General features: G+C 43.0%; 1 protein-coding gene across 2 annotated transcripts in view; it reads left to right on the top strand.

Moving 5' to 3' along the window:
- The first annotated feature begins 394 nt into the window (after nt 1–394).
- The window catches only part of sardh (sarcosine dehydrogenase), an 86,768-nt gene continuing 69,075 nt past the window's right edge, over nt 395–18,087 (top strand). The window contains exons 1-6 of one of the 2 annotated variants that reach the window (XM_076283901.1): nt 395–588; nt 7,056–7,403; nt 9,764–9,942; nt 12,657–12,836; nt 15,630–15,753; nt 16,094–16,194. In XM_076283901.1, coding sequence (XP_076140016.1) covers nt 7,061–7,403; nt 9,764–9,942; nt 12,657–12,836; nt 15,630–15,753; nt 16,094–16,194 — 927 coding nt within the window. In that variant the 5' untranslated portion in view covers nt 395–588; nt 7,056–7,060. Of the gene's footprint in view, nt 589–903; nt 1,016–7,055; nt 7,404–9,763; nt 9,943–12,656; nt 12,837–15,629; nt 15,754–16,093; nt 16,195–18,087 lie in introns of those variants that run through there. The other variant, XM_076283902.1, reaches the window with a different exon arrangement.

The following is an 18,087-nucleotide window of genomic DNA, read 5'->3' as shown; positions in this document are numbered from 1 at the left end:
CTCTTCGATCGCTTTAATTAGGCCTTTTGGACAGTGTCCCTGTTTTTAGCCAGTTTTCCATGTTTACACAGCCTTCAACCAAGCCTATACTTAAACGAAACTAACGCGCCAGATATTCTGGCTGCCCGCAGGAAATCACGTGTAGTCTATTGTGTGTAGCTTATTTTTTAATGAAAACATACCCTATTATAGAGTTTACAAATGATTTCCTTTAATTTCACGTTTCCATATCATTATAACCTGATTCGAAATTATGTATTATTTATGAATTAATTAGTATTAATTAATTAATAATTTTTAACTCCTTTCCGCCATTGCCCTTTTCATCTCGCGTACCCCCTAGTGGCAGCTCGCGTACCACCGGGGGTACGCGTACCACAGTTTGGGAATCCCTAGATGTTTAAACCAAGCGCAGCAGTGAACCAAATCAGCCAGCTCACTTCTCAGTGATTTTATTTGCTCATGCGTGTAAACAGTAGCGCGCCACCGTCTTGAGCGCTTGCAGATTGGATAAAATAACTTTGTCTCCACGTCATTCCTTGAAGGACTGCTACCAATTTTGAGCTCACAGTATAAGCAGCTAAGCAGGTAAGATATTTCATACAATTGCTTCGAACTTTTTGGAAAACAAATGCAACAATGCGCAGGCAGTTCTAGTTGTTTTTTAGAGAGTTTGGTAATTATGGAAGGCTGCGGTAGGAACACGTGGCAACATTATTGCCATTCCGATCTTCGTTTTCTAAAGTGTCATCTGTGTACTTAACGGTTGATTGCAATGTTAACCTTACATGAATTCATCCAAGCGTAAAATACAGAACAGCTGAGGGCCATTTTGTGCACTTCTCTGGCAGATGCAGGTTGAAGCCATATTTGACAGCTTTTACTTCGCCGTCTACACGATATCTTTGTAACTTTCGTAGGTCAGATTGGACCTGAAGCATTTTAGATCTAAAAGGTGCCAGCGTGTCATCGTGTTTTCCAAGCGAAGCGCTGAATCTGCATAGTACCTAATCAGGTAGGCTACTTTCACGACTTGAAATGGTAGGCCTAATCAAACGTTTGATTAGGCTGCTACTGCATGGTTACTATGCCGTACCGCTAGATCTATGTAAGCGCTTTCAGACATACGTGTAAGACCGGAGGTTCTGCCGATGTTAAACGGTGGGGCCGTATATCTGAACGACATAACCGGTCATATGGAAGTCCGAATTCACCCGGTGTTTATACTACCCCCGACCTAGTATTTCCTCCGGACATTATGTAAATGTGCTGTGTCTGAACAAGGCGTAGAACATGCGGTTAAAATTCACACCTAGTGAGAGGGCGTGTTGGTGACGTTTCTTTCGTGCGTCCATGTGGTTAAATCTGACTTAAATGCCAGTGTTATGATGGAGTGGCATAGTGCTGTCCAGAAAATCTCCGACATGGAAAGATGCAGACATCACGGAGCTACTGTCCATGAGGGCATACAACATTTTGATAAAACACATGAAGGGAATGGCACGTTGTAGCCTACAACTGCATGGCAAGGCCAAACGAATTCAAAAGACTGAATCATCATAAGCAGAAGGCGCTGAAAAGGCAGTAGCCTACAGCGACGTCGTTGACGACAATAACAGGAGTATTTAATAAATTGTTAGCCAACACGGTTTTCTGTTCATTGATAGCCTTAGGCAGAATTAGGCTACAGAAAAGAATACAATATATTTTTTCTCTCCCGGCAGTAAAGACAGTAGATTCGTGTTTAAAATTAAATGAAAACTAAAGGTAGGCTATAGGCTTATTATGCATATGACCATCCAGATGAGGCTGGTGATCTGTCAAGAATGATGAAGATCGTAAGATACAGATGGTTTTATTGTTGCTGTCATTATTACCACAAACACGAATTGACAACGAAACCATGGCGATCGTGGGTTATATCTTGCCTGTTTATTAGGCCATGCACAGCCCTGTCAGAACTCCGTGTAGCATGCATACTGGCAGTTTTCATAAACCATCACCAACTAGTTCGCACTTTGGATATATCGTTGGATTGTGAAAAGCCCAATTTCGAATAACTACAGTACAACAGATGAGGTAGGATGCATATTTTGCAATTAGAATTTCGTGTTGGTGAGACCTGTTGCCTATCAGTAGACATGTCATCTCGAGTTCCACGACAGCTTAGCTAGTGCCACCGAAATATGACACTGAAATCCTCTCACTATTGGAGTCGCTCAGATAGAAACAGCTGTAACGTGGTTAGGACACTTTTGCTGTGGAGTGGAGACGCCATAAGTTAGGTGTGGTTTTGACAATCAGAAAAGCAATATACTGAAATAGTTTAATGATGTAAAGTCAAGTGCTGGTCTGGTGTGTGTGCACGCAGTTTTTATTGATGAGTCGGAGTGGCAAGGGCATTATAAAACTTCTCGCTCTTAGGCCTACTCATACACCGCGTTGAAATGGCGTAGCTGTCTAAATTCAAATCATATCATGCTAGGGGAGAAATCGTGGGACATCCATTATTTTGTTATTCAGCACCCATGGTCAAAATATGTTCCCGCGCGCCTGCATTACGTTGAAAACAGATAAATGTGTTTACTCGAAGCACACATACAAATACTGTATGTGCGCACTTACGTGACTATCCTACTTCAAGTATTAGCCTACGCACAATAGATTTCTCTTCTTTAGCCTATAATACATAGGCTACACTTTGTAAACAAAAAGCAGCAGTGACAGGCAGCGGCCGCATCTATTCTGCGTCATATATCTCGCATCTTGTGAACTGTAAGCCCCCACCCCTCACTCGACAACCACACGGAGATTCTGTAATGTGCGTGTATGTCGTTCACACATACCTCCGTATAAGGTCAGTATTAGGTCCGCAGGTTAGCATCATATCTGAATCATCCGAAGGGTAGGACCTCCGTTTGACAAACCTCAGCATGTACTCCGGAGGTTATATCTGAAAGCGCTTTGTGGCTACAACGTGCATGAGTTGTAGCGGAATGCGACCAGTTTGGACATTCTCGTATGCTGCAAATTGATTGGGTTGTGCACAACATTAACTCTTTAGTTATGTCACATATGTTGCATGGATCAATGCAATGGGAAAGGCTACTGTAGCATATTGTTACATTTTGGTTTGTTTTTCCTCGTTCACACACATGGTTAGACGCGGAAACTCGTGTTCTAGTCTCCCATGACAGCTATGTCATCTGAGCATAGATCGTGTCAAATAACACTTTTGGTGTTGTAGCCTATGTTCTGTATGCACTCCGTCGCTTAAGTTGATTATAAGTTTTTCTATAGCAGCGGGCCTAGACTACTGTCTATTATTTATGCAGAGTTAAATGTGCGCGAAATATCAATCGCTTGATAGGGAGGGAAGTTCATATCGTGGTCGTTAACAATGTTGTTAGATTTTTAGCTGTGAGGTTTGCAAGGACACAGAAGTTATTTGGTAGCCTAGCCCAAATAATGAGCAAAGTCTCTAGTCTACACAAACCGTTGATTTAAGGAGGCTTTTGTGCAGAGGGTTCTTAAGGTCAAGTTTTTCAGGTAGCCTGTTTGCATCGTGTAGCCTACACTTTTGCTTCAAAAAACATTTAAAACAAAAACAATACCAGTCTTGCCCGCCAATAATAATTCCTTTTTATGAAAACGTTGTATAGAGTTCCCGCCTCTGCGTTTTCATTGTAGGTATTTGTATTGCAACATGCATGTGATTGCTGGTTTAAGACACAGCAGTGTAACGTTATGAAGTTATAAGTAGGCCTACTACTCAGAATCATCATCTGCTTGTGTGATGAAAAGATTGTTCCCATCTTCACTCTAATACTGAAAAAACATGTGGATGTCCAAGGTGGATTGAAAGGGTTTCTCCTTCAACGGATTTCATTTAGACCAAGGTTGCTGCCTCAAACTGTTTTCCATGATAGGATTACAGTACTATTTGGACTGTGACTTCACTAGGTCTTCCCAGATGTTTCTTGGGTATCTTTCAAAGCCATTCTGACACGCTCAGAAGGAATGCCGTGGGTGTAGCTTAGTATAGCCTACTGAGCAGTTCTCAACATTACCTTGACGGAAAACGTATCCGATTCAGTTAAAAGGCAGGAGAGATAGATAGATAGATACTTTATTGATCCCCAGGGGAAATTCAAGGACATGATGGTATGTCCCATTTACTTATGCAGTAGGCTAATGTCTTGGAGAACTTTCAGTTTTTTTTTTTTCTCAGAAGAACCGTTTGATAAAATATATTGTTTTAGTTGTTTTTAGAAGATCTCTTCTTGATCTCTTCTTCTACCACAGAAATTGACCTGCTTCAAAACTAGTTTAAAAAGACATGTTGTCTGTATGAGGGTTAAAGTGGAAGCTGTTGGTACATTACAAATGTTCATGATTTTAATGTTTTTCCTGTGGAAATCCTGAGTTTATAACGGTGTCAAGGTAGTGCACGGTGTTGGGAGCAGTTTGTTGGGTCTAGACTGATGCAACAACCTTTCTTATTTGTTTTCCTGGTTCTTGTCAGCTGAGGTTGCCCGCCAATACAATGGCAATATCAGATGGGTGTGTAGTGGGAGTGGCTGATACAGTTTGATCTTGATAACCTAGCATGCAGTAGCCAGAAAAGTTGTAGCTTCAATTTCCAGACTAACAATGAGTTGATCTGGAGAGACTGGCCCTTGTAATAATTGACATTTGGAAGTCGCTTTTGATAAAAGTGTCAGCTATATGAATATACGTATGAGCATAAGCTGCATTTGATAAAATGTCAAAAGATTAAAAAGTTTGAATGTGAGCAGGTCGTTTTGAAATACAATATGTATTTCACATGACTGCAAAATAGAGCACACACACAAATTACCATATGGGTCATTCCACGTCAATTCAACCAGGGCCCACGCACTTAGGTCTCAAAAAATTCTGAAAAAATTACCAGGTGTACCCATTTCACTTCAAATCTACCCTGCAACCACCAATATTGTTTTAGGCCACAGGTTCTCCAACTTTTCTATGCCTTCCCCAACCATACATTGCTATAGGATCTATATAGATAGATCCTGCTTTGAACTCGCTTGTTATATTTTGAGCACCATCAGCGTGAAAAGTTGGAAATGACTACTGAAAAACGTTTTAATACGCATCCGAGAGTTGTGTAAATTCTCGCATGTTGCGCAGTCGTCATTCGTCAGCATAGTAACCTGTTCCTGTATTTCTAAAAAAAATGTTGTAGGCTACGTTGCTTTGCAGACAAATGGGTCCATAACACTGTGGACGTCAATTCCGATGTAAACAGCAAATAACTCAAGTCGTTATACTGTATTGTTGTATTATATTATATTGTATAGTTGTTATATCAGAACAAGAGGCTTTTGCGCAATAGCCGGAAGAATGCGCCTTTACTTTGGAGATAGCGAGGTAGAAAACGAGAGGAATAGTGTTTAAAATATCCATTTAAATTGTAGCCTAATATAATGCACTGTTGTGCATTTTAACATTTTAAAACTGTAGTAGTTAGCAAACTGCACCCTAAAAGAAAACTGTTAGCTTTCCTGGTATCAAATGACAAATGGTATAGGTCTATGCACCTCTATGGTGATCTGACTCAGTGAAGATTCTGCTGTTAACAATAGACGTAGAAAAAGATCCGGATATTCACAGCTCCTTTCTCGCTCTATGGTACATACGCACCTATCTTCTCATCACCTTGGTTAATATCCAGTTGTCTCCATAGTTTGTTTAGTTCATATCAGATATATTAGTTGTATTCTCTTTGTATACAAACACGATAGAGGCCAAACAAATCCATATATTTTAGCATGAAGCTGTCTGTATGATAATCAGACACAGGAAAAGACTACCAGTATAGTTACACAACTCTTGGTAGTCTTATCCCCAGCCTCTGTACGTGTGATCTCATTATCTGTAAAAAAAGGATATTCTGACTAAGCCCAGTCAAGTCATGTTATTACTTTGACCGAGTTAAGTTATATAGTAGTATAGGATCAAGTTTATTACAAGTGTATTACACATAAACACATGTCATAACTTAACTTTGTCAAAGCAACAATATGACTTGTAGGGCTGTGCTTTCAATATCGAAATATCGATATTTTGATATATCGTATCAGCACTGCCGCCAAATATTGATATTTTTATTAAAGCCTAGTGTTAGGCTGTGCAAAAATGTATAAATGTATTCAGCTGACTATTGCAATACTGTTTTTATTATCTGTCTGATTATTCTATTAACTGAATTATCAGTATAATGGGATCTACATATACTGTCCAGGTGGTACACAGCAAATTGCCTCTCCAGCTCTATTTTTACATTTTCAGTAAAAAGTATTGCAATATACCGCAATATGTATTGTATCGCAATATATGCATCATGATGTATTGTGAAGTCCTTGCCAATACACAGCCCTAATGACTTGACTGGGTTGAACTGAGTCAGCAAATATATTGTGGAGTACAGGTATCAATACAGTCTTATAACCTATCTTTCCTCTTGCTATTCATTGTGGTGTTGTCTGTGAGAGTCACTGTAATAACACTGTCTCAGTGTGAAAGGTGATAGGAATGCTTGAAAAATATCTTTTGGAAGAACATCTCATCAGGATGAAGGATTTCCGCTTCGCTTTGAAATCTTGAGTGTTGTTGAGTCATTGGAGCTCTTGTGATTAAAAGCACTCCCACAACAGAGATGGCAACACTGATTTGGTAGAGAAACTGTGTGTGTGTGTGCGCGCGCATGTGTGTGTGTGCGTGTGTGCGTGTGCGTGTGCGTGTGGGTGTGTCTGTACTGTATCTCTGATGTATCTGTGATCTGTCTGTGATGTGTGAGAGTTTCCCACAGAATTGAATTCCATTTCTGGTGGTCGGTTTGCAGAATTAACTTGAATACAATCAGTTTTTAACAAATTAGCACAGCGTGGTTATGATGCTAACCAGATTTAAGCACAGCCTGGAAAATCATTGTGTGGTGGTCAATGCTGATATTGTGGTGGGGCCGCCACAAATAAGTCAATGTATGTAAAACACTGGTCTGTTTGCAGGGGCCATGGCCTTCTTGGGTACTGGCGCCGTGAGCAGGGTGTTGAGGTGTCGTGCCCCACTGCCCCCTCCCTGCCGGGCCGCCGGACGGCACTACAGCGCCGCCGCTGCCTCCTCCACTGAGCACCAGACCAAGGAGAAGAACGTGCCCTACCAGAAGACCCTCAAGCAGGATGACGAGACCTACCGGGGCCCCACCAAGAGCCTGCCTCGGGCAGCCGACGCCGTGGTGATCGGGGGCGGCAGCCTCGGCTGCCAGACCATCTACCACCTGGCCAAGATGGGCATGACCAACGTGGTGCTGCTGGAGAGGGACCGCCTCACAGCTGGCACCACCTGGCACACGGCAGGTCAGTGTGTGTGTGTGTGTGTGTGTGTGTGTGTGTGTGTGTGTGTGTGTGTGTGTGCGCGTGTGCGCGCGTGTGTGCGTGTGTGTGTGTGTATGCACATTTGTGCATCTGTGTGAGCAAGACAGAAAAAGAGAGTGTGTGTGTGTGTGTGTGTGTGTGTGTACGCACATTTGTGCATGTGTGTGAGCGAGACAGAAAAAGAGAGTGTGTGTGTGTGTGTGTGTCTGGATGTGTTGGTTTGTGTATGTGTGAATTGTGTGTCTGTGTGTGTGTGTGTGTGTGTGTGTGTGTGTGTGTGTGTGTGTGTGTGTGTGTGTGTGTGTGTGTGTATGTGTGAGTGAGAGAGTATGTTAAAGCCAGTTAGGTTATATCCATGCTGTTCTGTTGAATACAAACTCACGTACATACACGTAAATCGTCAGCATTGTAAAATACCGAATTTGATTGTACTACAAAAACAGCAAGGCCAGTAAAGCTTACACACACACACACACACACACACACACACACACACATACACACACACACACACATACACACACACACACACACACACACAGCAAGGCCAGTAAAGCTTGCACACACACACACACACACACACACACACACACACACACACACACACACATCAAGGCCAGTTAAGCTTGCATTTCCTCTCCATGTTGCATTCACCACTGGCAGGCTACAAGTGGGAGTCAAAGTGAGCCATGGAGAGTCAAGAAACCTCAGACTGACCAGCTCCATTGTTTTCAGATGTTTGGTCCAATCAGGAAGGGAACAGGGGTTTCTACGTCATTGTTTTCAGATGTTTGGTCCAATCAGGAAGGGAACAGGGGTTTCTACGTCATTGTTTTCAGATGTTTGGTCCAATCAGGAAGGGAACAGGGGTTTCTACGTCATTGTTTTCAGATGTTTGCTGTTTTCCTTTGTCCACATTACAACGCAAAACCGGAGTTTTCAAATGAATACGGAACTGACTGATCTTTCAGGAGCTCGAAAATGGCAGAGTAGTATAGATGAGAGGCGCAACGTGCGTAACAAAATAGTTTGAATTCAAGCGAAAACAGAATAGTGTGGATGTGGCCTTAGTCTGCTGCAGGGATCGCCTTTATTGTTGCCGTCATGCTCTCAATTTCAGTTCAATTTAAAATCACTTATAGAGCGCCAAAACATTGCACATGTCTCATGGCGCTTTACAGAGTGTTACACAATCAGAGAAGGCCCATGAGTAACAGGGGCGAGGAAAAACTCCCTAGAATTGGAGATACATGTAGGAAGAAAACTCGAGCAGATCCACGACTCAAGGGCCTGACCCATCTGCCTAGGGTCAGTTACTGGACAGTAAGGTCTGTTTACATGATAAATGAATAAGTTAGTTAGGTTTAGAGAAAAGAACATGGTGTTTAAAGCCACCTGAGCTGTATGTTAAAAAGAGGTGGGATGGTTACATATCCAGTATGATAATAATGCATGAATCTTATTTAGTGTCAGAAAGTTCAAAAAGCCCAGTGTAGGAAGTGAATTGTCCAAGGGGATTAGGAGTTGTCATAAGGCATGTAGTGGGTCGTTAGGCTGCGCGGGCCAGGAATCTGGGCAGGGGGACAGCAATAGGTGATGATAGGGCAGTCGTAGGGATGGGACTTCAGCTGAGATGAGTGAGATGAGGGCCAAGCACAAGGATGGCTGGTGACTGGTAATGGTATACCTCAGAAGTGAGGTAAGGGGGAAGAGAGAGAGGGATATAGAGCAGGTTAGTATTACTATAAATCAAAATGGTTAATATCAATAAGTATATCATTGGTACTATAGTGTTATACCATAGTGAGAATAGGCAAGAGAGGGAGAGTTGAGAGAGAGAGAGAGAGAGGGAAGGGGAGAGAGGGGAGAGGAGGAGTTGTACAGCGTGACACATGAAAAGTCCATGTTAGCGCTATGCTATAGCAGCTCTCAGCCAACGTGTGCCAGCCCTCATGAGAGTAGTTGGACGAGTAGTTCTGCCTGGACAGGACAAAGTGCCCCAGCCGTGCCAGTTATCAGTAGATAAGGCTGTTCTGTTGTAGACTAAACTTGTATGACTTGTTTGATATGTTTGTGTGTGTGCATTGTGTGTGTGAGTGTGTTTGTTGATGTTTGTTGATGTGTGTGTGTGTGTGTGTGTTTGTTTGTTGATGTTTGTTTGTTGATGTGTGTGTGTTGATGTTTGTGTGTGTGTGTGTGTGTGTGTGTGTGTGTGTGTGTGTGTGTTTGTTTGTTGATGTTTGTTTGTTGATGTTTGTTTGTTGATGTGTGTGTGTGTGTGTGTGTGTATGTGTGTTTGTTTGTTGATGTTTGTTTGTTGATGTGTGTGTGTGTGTGCTCAGGTCTGCTGTGGCAGCTGAGGCCCAGTGACACAGAGGTGGAGCTGCTGGCCCACACGCGTAACGTGATCAGCTCGGACCTGGAGAAGGAGACAGGCCTGGAGACCGGCTGGATCCAGAACGGAGGCCTCTTCATCGCATCCAACAAGCAACGCCTGGACGAGTACAAGCGCCTCATGTCGGTACGGTGGAACCCCCCCCCCCCCTAAAAAATAAAAAAAAATAATAAATAACAATGCCAATGACATGCAACCCCCACTATTCCTGCAAATGAAATGGTAAAATGGTAAAACACAAGCATAGTACCACAAAAAAAACATAACAGCCTAACAACTAGTGATGTAGTCAAGACCGCTTAATCCGAGACCAAGACATTACCAAGACCGGAGGGTATTGAGACCAAGACAAGACCAAGACCAAGACAGACCAGTCGAGACCAAGACCAAGGCAGGGCGAGATCAAGTCAAGACCAAAAACAGACTAGTGCTAGAATTGACATGACATGATTACTACCATGAATTGTAGAACAAAAGCACCATATTGAGGCTCAGCAGTATGGCCTAAAATCAATAATAATAATAACAATAATCAATAATATGGTTCAATTTCAACAGTACATGTCATTCTTGACTTTTCAATTCACTGTAAATGTGGCCGGTGAACGGGTGAAAGCAACTGTGTGTAGCAACTGCATGACAGCTCTTACTACACTATTGTGTCCTGGTGAGGGGGACGTGGGAAAGAGTGCAGCCGTTAAGAAAACATATACAATGTAACATGATTTTTAAATAAATGCATCTTATTGGTTGCATTTGAAAAAGGGTGTAATACAGCCTTCTCAAACATCTTTGATCTGAGGCCCATGAGTCATGGCAGACTTTGGGGTCATAGTTTGAAAACATACAAAAGTTTGTGAAAACATGCACATCAGAGGACTGCTTTACTAATGTAAAATATAATTACAATGGTTTCAGTGCTTTGCCTGGCCCTTCCCGTCTACGTACTTCCGCTCAAATTAATTTCGAAATTAATTTTAATTAATGAAATTAATTAAAATTAATTTTGCCTTCAGTAGTAGACTGGCACAGATGTCCTTTCAACGAATTTCTCGTGTAGAGAACCAACCAGTAGCCACCAACAAACCAGCGAACAGAGGGCGTGGCTGAGAGCGATTACGTTTAACTTGCAAGCCTATCGTTATAGTTGTGTCCCCCCTTGTTAACATACGTCATTACCAAACGTTAGTGATTGGTTTAAACTCCAATGATTTTAAACACCCACCAGGAAGAAGATGTTTGCCAATGACGTCAGGCCAGACTCTTTGCACGGAGTGAAGCAATGTCAAGAGTCTGGTTTACGAGGCTAGGTTGCATGATGCTTGCATGAGAAATACTTTGCAAAACAACAGCAATTATATGGGGGCCATTGTTTTGCGATATTTCCTTCATGCAAGTATTATACACTGGTAGGCAAATGGAGAAAATATTTGCATGCTTTTTAATGAAATGTCATTTGAATTTCTGAACTGATCACATTACTCCAATTCTTAAATCCCTGCACTGGCTTCCAGTAAGTCACATAATTAGACTTAGACAGACTTTAAAGCACTACTGCTTGTTTATAAATCAGTAAATGGAGCCTAAATACCTATACACCTGTAAAACCTCCTGTTAGAACTAAACGTGGTGAAACAGCTTGCGGCTCAGCTCTGGAACCAACTTTCGGATGACATCAAAAAGTGTTGATTCCGAGACAATACCGAGACCATGTTAAAGTGGTCTCGAGACCAAGACCGGTCTTGTACTACAACACTACTAACAACCATAATAAATCAAAAGGCTTTTATTTGAAATGTAACTACTATTTTTATTATTTGTTACAATTATGGCTAAAGTATGGTATTTCAAATAGTTGATGGCCTAACACAGACTATGGCCTAACACAGACTATGGTTTAACACAGACTATGGCCTAACACAGACATGTTGACATAACTTAAAGAGAGAGTGGAGGAGGAAAGAGGGGGGGGTGGGAGGAAGAGAGAGGGAGAGGGGGAATGGGAGGAAGAGGGAGAGGGAAAGAGTGAGAGATAAAGAGTGTGAAATAGGGGAACAGTTAGTCTCGTGAAGCAGACATAACTGTGTGAGGCTGTGTGTGTTCTAGTGACTAACCCAGACAAGAGGCTGTGTTCTGGAAGCGTTCTGTGTGTGTTCTAGTGACTAACCCAGACAAGAGGCTGTGTTCTGGAGAATGTGTGTGTTCTAGTGACTAACCCAGACAAGAGGCTGTGTTCTGGAGAATGTGTGTGTTCTTGTGACTAACCCAGACAAGAGGCTGTGTTCTGGAGAATGTGTGTGTTCTAGTGACTAACCCAGACAAGAGGCTGTGTTCTGGAGGCTGTGTGTTCTAGTGACTAACCCAGACAAGAGGCTGTGTTCTGGAGGCTATGTGTGTTCTAGTGACTAACTCAGACAAGAGGCTGTGTTGTGGAAGCTGTGTGTGTTCTAGTGACTAACCCAGACAGCAGAACGCAGGGGAGGGGAGATCTCCTGCCAAACGGGGGAGGTCCACAGGGTGCAGAGATCTGGCCAGACAGGCAGGGCCGTCCACGTGACTCTGCAGTCTGCACTGGCCTCAAGCTCCTGGTCATCCAACACACAGCTGCTGTTGGGGCTACAGGCAGGAATGCAAGTTTCCAGACCTTATGTGAACGGAAATGAGATGCCGAACCAGTAGAAAAACAATTTAGATGGGAATCTGAAACTAACTACCTCCTAAGTTATCACTATTTTCTATACTGTTTGGTCCCCGAGAAGTAATTCTAATAAACTCAACTAAATGGAACAAATCCTGCTGATAGGTTCCTTACAGTGCTGTTTATTTGTGTGTGTGCACAGTTGGGGAAGGTGTACGGCATCGAGTCGTACGTCTTATCACCGGCAGAGACCAAAGATCTGTACCCGTTGATGAACGTGGACGACCTGTACGGAACTCTCTACGTGCCCAAAGACGGCACGATGGACCCAGCGGGCACCTGCACCACCCTGTCCAGAGCGGCGACCGCCCGTGGTGCCACGGTAATCACAAAAACTCCTCCGCCCACCACCATCACCGCACTCACATGATAGTGTGTTGTGAGGACCATCAGCGCCCCCTGCAGGTGGGCTGAGGCTTTGCTTTTTACAGTTGCGTTTACCTGTAGTGTAAATGCAGTATTATGTTCAGAATGTCTACATACTAGACCATGTGTGTAACAGAGATACACTTATACAAAGATGGACTGATTGACTTTAAAACAGATGACTGGTAGCTCTAAACCAAATGTGTATCCAAAGTATGTTGAGTGCTCTTCGGAAAAGAGTCATTTTATGATATTGGATACAAAAGCAGTCCTGGCTTTCTAAGTCAGTGGCGGGATTGGACTCCGGGTCATGGTCTATCAAGTGATTGGCTGGGCTCCGGGTAATGGTCTATCAAGTTTAAACCTGGGTGATTACTGTCACATGCATAGTCACATTGGATGAAAGCAGCTACTGTCTATGAAGTACATATTTAAAATAATATACTAATCTATAAACACATATAAACACACACACACACACACATGCACACACATGCACACATATTCTACCTTCATATCTAAAGCCAGTCAGTATCATAAATCTGCTCTGAGCCAGGGTGTGTAAATGTGTGTGTCTAAAATAGAAACGTTATCATGAATGCTGTTTCTGTAATGGGGGGAACATATTACTGGTCTGCTGGTCCACGGAGGACTGTGGCCTCTGTGTGTCTGTTCATCTGGACCTGGCCTTTGACCATGCTCTAGTCTGTGGTATTAAAAGCCATAAAGGATGGTAGTGGCAGGTCTCTAACTTAGTGGCGCTGTTAAGCTTCTATTTTCAGAAGAATTGTGCACAGAATGACAAGCATGAAACTTCCAGGGTTTAATCATGATGATGACATAAGCTTTGATTTTTAAATGTAATCTACAAGGATTAAAGTTCTCCGTCATACGACGGATTTCCGTCAATTTGATTTTAGAAATGTCATATTTGAGATCGATGCAGATCCGATGAGAAAAAAAATAGGAGGGGGACTATCACCTTTTCTTTTCCTTTTTTTAAGGCAACTACAAATGTTTACAAATGTGAGCTCTATGTGCGAATTCGGAGAAGAAGCGTAGGCTGTGTTCTTTCCGTGCATCAATGTAGACAATTTCTTACTATCGCGAACTCTTGTCAGGGGAGGTCATTCATTTTGGGTGTCACCTATGACTTGAACAGATAGCCTGCTATGCCACCCCATGTAGGCTACTATTATTGTTACAGTTTTTAATCGATGCAACTAACATTATGTGTAAAGCGACGCAATATAAACCGTATGCAATATTATCCCGTCTGTTATGACATGTACAACAATGTTTTTCACAATTTGCGACGGAAGGTTTTGACTGAGCATGTTAACATAAAATAATTATAATATTGTCATCATCGCGAACTGTTTAGTAAGGGGGTCAGTCGTGTTTGTGACGCACAGACAGCCTTGTAGCCTATTTTGCTTAGGCCTTACTTTTAACGACAGTAGGTTGTGAGTGTATGTTGACAAAAAATAACCATGCAATCAAAATAGTCAACTTAAAACTTTGCTATAAAATATTATTAATTTATAGCACAAAACCAGAACCAGAACCAGGCCTACCAGAACCTCGCATATTAGCGTCATTGTGTGCGTCTATTTGGCAAGGCCACTAGCTGTCATGGATGCGTTGTTGCTAAAGGATCAGCGTTGTTGAAGCATCAGCTCTGGTCTGAAGCACTGGTGTGAAGTCGTACGCAAGTAAAGATGAGCAAGTTTACCTGTGCAAGTTCACATAAGGACACCGACAAAGGCAACCATGTCCTATTGTCTCCATGCCAATCTTTAACAGAAAAAATGTCAGATATCTCAATGAACCACAATGACATCAATAGATGGTAAGGTGTTGAGTGTGTTTGAATTCCCTTCCTTGTAGCATCCATTTCTGCATTCTACAGTGGGGACAAGTTCACCTTGATGCATCTTTTTGTACATTAAAAACCAATAGGTCGCGACCGCAAAAGGGGTGCTATCTCTATAGGTAGATATGAACAACGTATGACTTATGGCCTGAAAAAAGTTCAGTCAAACGATTTTTTTTCACTTTAATCCCTGAATCTATGATCGGGTTAAAAAAAACTAATCCAGGCACTACCTTAGAAAGCCAGGACTGCTTTTGTATCCAATATCATATCCAATATCATAGAATGAATCTTAGACACTCCTTAGACTGAGAATGCCTCCACATCTTAAATCAAAGCTTATGTCAACAACAACCCTGAAAGTTTCATGCTTTTGTCATTTTGTGCACAATTTTTATGCTTAACAGCTCCACTAACTGTGTGTGTGTGTGTGTGCGTATGTGTGTGTGTGTGTGTGCGCGCTTCTGTTTTGTGACACTTGTTTGTGTGTCCTCCTGGTAATTATGTGTGTGCTCTAGTGACCCGAGGTGTGTGTGTGTGTGTGCGCGCTTCTGTTTTGTGACACTTGTTTGTGTGTCCTGGTAATTATGTGTGCTCTAGTGACCTGAGGTGTGTGTGTGCGTGTGTGTGCGTGTGCGCACGCTCTTGTGACCTAGTTAGAAAATCAATGCATTATTGTTGCCATATTTGTCTTAAACCAGCTGTACACCGGCGTCAACATTATTGTAGAACACTCCACTGCCAATACAATGTTTGATTACTACTTTGCATGACCGTATTGTTGTATGTGTGTGTGTGTGTGTGTGTGTGTGTGTGTGTGTGTGTGTGTGTGTGTGTGTGTGTGTGTGCGTGAGTGTGCCCATGCTGCTGCAGGTGATTGAGAACTGCCCAGTGACGGGCATCCAGGTGAGCACAGATGACCTGGGGGTGAAACGAGTGAAGGCTGTGGAGACGCCCTTCGGCAGCATAGAGACACCCTGCGTGGTCAACTGTGCAGGTCAGCACTGGAAACACACGACTCACACCTACACGCACACACACACGTACACACACTCTCTCTCTCTCTCACATACACACACAGTCTAATAACAAACACAGAAGCGTACACTCACACATATGCAGCATTGTGATGCCCTGTGTGGTCAACTATGCAGCATTGGACCAAGACGGACACACACACACACACACACATCATTTGGACTACGCAAAGCGTGTCCCCTTTACCCCTTCAGTCAGCATCTGACTGAATGATCAACAATCAAAACAATCAAAAATGACCTATCGATGCTAGCATGCAAGCTAATGGTCACCTTGGCGTTACCTGTATGTTCTTACAGGTGTGTGGGCCACCAAACTCGGGGACATGGCAGGGGTCAAGGTGCCGCTGATCGCCATGCACCACGCTTACGTTGTCACAGAGAGGATCGAGGGCATCCAGGTAACCATGACTACCACTCTTGTGTGCTTTGAAGTTGATAGAGAGAACTCATATTCAACTTTGCACGTGGATATTTGGAGCACTTCCCTCAGCTGTCTGCACTGAGGCATACAGACAGCAGGGGGCGATCTGACATAGACAAACAATACCATCTACAGTGAACTGGGCTCTATGCTGACTGCTGTCTGTAAGTGTGTGTGTGTCGGGATCTGAATGTGAATGGACACTCTTTCTTTCTTTCTTTCTTTCTTTCTTTCTTTCTTTCTTTCTTTCTTTCTTTCAGTCTGTCACTCAATCTGTTTATTCTCCTGTAAGCTTTTTATTGCTTGCATAATTACTGCATGTGTACAACCTAAGCATTGAAAGAAGCCTGCAGAGAGCAAGCAGTTATGGCTATGCAGCTTCTGTGGCTATGAGGGGAAAGTGTCTGCTTGCTGTCTGGTCCACTGTCCTTTGACCTCCTGTCCTCTCCACTCTACACTGTTGCGTAAGTCAAATGGTCTCTGAAGGTCTCGTAGGTCTGCCAGCCTAGAGTCTCTCTCTCTCTCTCTCTCTCTCTCTCTCTCGCCAAAGCTACAGTATAACATGTTGATAATCAACTTTACATTAATACTGATAATAAGATGAAATGAAATAATGAAAGGGGGAAAATAAAAGGATAAATTATAATGCTAAAGAACAGTAAAAACTGCTATACTGTAGAAAAGAAAAGAGAAAAGAAAGAGTCTCTCTCGCTCCCTCCCTTTCTTCTCACTGTCACCTTTCTCTTTATTGTTGTTGTCTCTTTTCTTTATTTTCTGTAGTCAGTGCCATCTGTACTCTGTTACGTGTGTGTGTGTGTGTGTGTGTGTGTGTGTGTCATACTCTGTTACACCTGTGTGTGTGTGTGTGTGTGTGTGTGTGTGTGTGTGTGTGTGTGTGTGTGTCATACTCTGTTACACCTGTGTGTGTAGGTGTGTGTGTGTGTGTGTGTGTGTGTGTCGTACTCTGTTACACCTGTGTGTGTAGGTGTGTGTGTGTGTGTGTGTGTGTGTCGTACTCTGTTACACCTGTGTGTGTAGGTGTGTGTGTGTGTCGTACTCTGTTACACCTGTGTGTGTGTGTGTGTGTCGTACTCTGTTACACCTGTGTGTGTGTGTGTGTGTGTGTGTGTCGTACTCTGTTACACGTGTGTGTGTGTAGGTGTGTGTGTGTGTGTGTGTGTGTCATACTCTGTTACACCTGTGTGTGTGTGTGTGTGTGTGTGTGTGTGTGTGTGTGTGTGTGTCGTTCTCTGTTACACCTCCCTGTCTTGTTGTCCTCTGCACCTCTATCTCCAATTGTCCTTCTCTGTACGACCCCCCCCCCCCCCACACACACACACCCCACTTCTTTCTGTCTCTTTCTTTTTCTCCTATGTTCTCTCCATCTCTCTTGCTCTTGTTTTCTCTCTCCATCTCTCTCTCCCTTGAGCAAGGCACCTCACCCCTCACTGCTCCCCGAGCTCCGCTGTTGTTGCAGGCAGCTCACTGCGCCGGGATTAGTGTGTGTTCACTGTGTGCAGTTTCCCTCATGGGATCAAAAGAGTATTTATACTTATACTTATACTTATACCATCTCTCTGTCCATTTCTGTTTGTCTTTCTTTGCTCCCATCTGCTTTATAGTGCCCTTTGTCCTCTTGTCATTTAACTGTGTGTGCATTTTTGTTTGGGCTGTTAGTGTGTGTGTGTGTGTGTGTGTGTGTGTGTGTGTGTGTGTGTGTGTGTGTGTGTGTGTGTGTGTGTGTGTGTGCTTGTGCCCTGGAGTCTTGTGGTTGGGTTTGATAGAAAGAAGACTCGCTTCACTTGTTTCCTTGTGCACCGCTGAAGTCTTCACACAGGGCTGGAAAAACATAACGCCAGCCATGAAAAAC

Source organism: Alosa pseudoharengus, unplaced genomic scaffold (genome assembly GCF_046254945.1).
Source record: "Alosa pseudoharengus isolate Yale_2024_CS ecotype anadromous, Long Island Sound unplaced genomic scaffold, YU_APseudo_1.1 YU_APseudo_1.1_scf_14, whole genome shotgun sequence".
Classification (NCBI taxonomy): domain Eukaryota; kingdom Metazoa; phylum Chordata; class Actinopteri; order Clupeiformes; family Clupeidae; genus Alosa; species Alosa pseudoharengus.
This window is presented reverse-complemented; position numbering and strand designations above follow the sequence as displayed.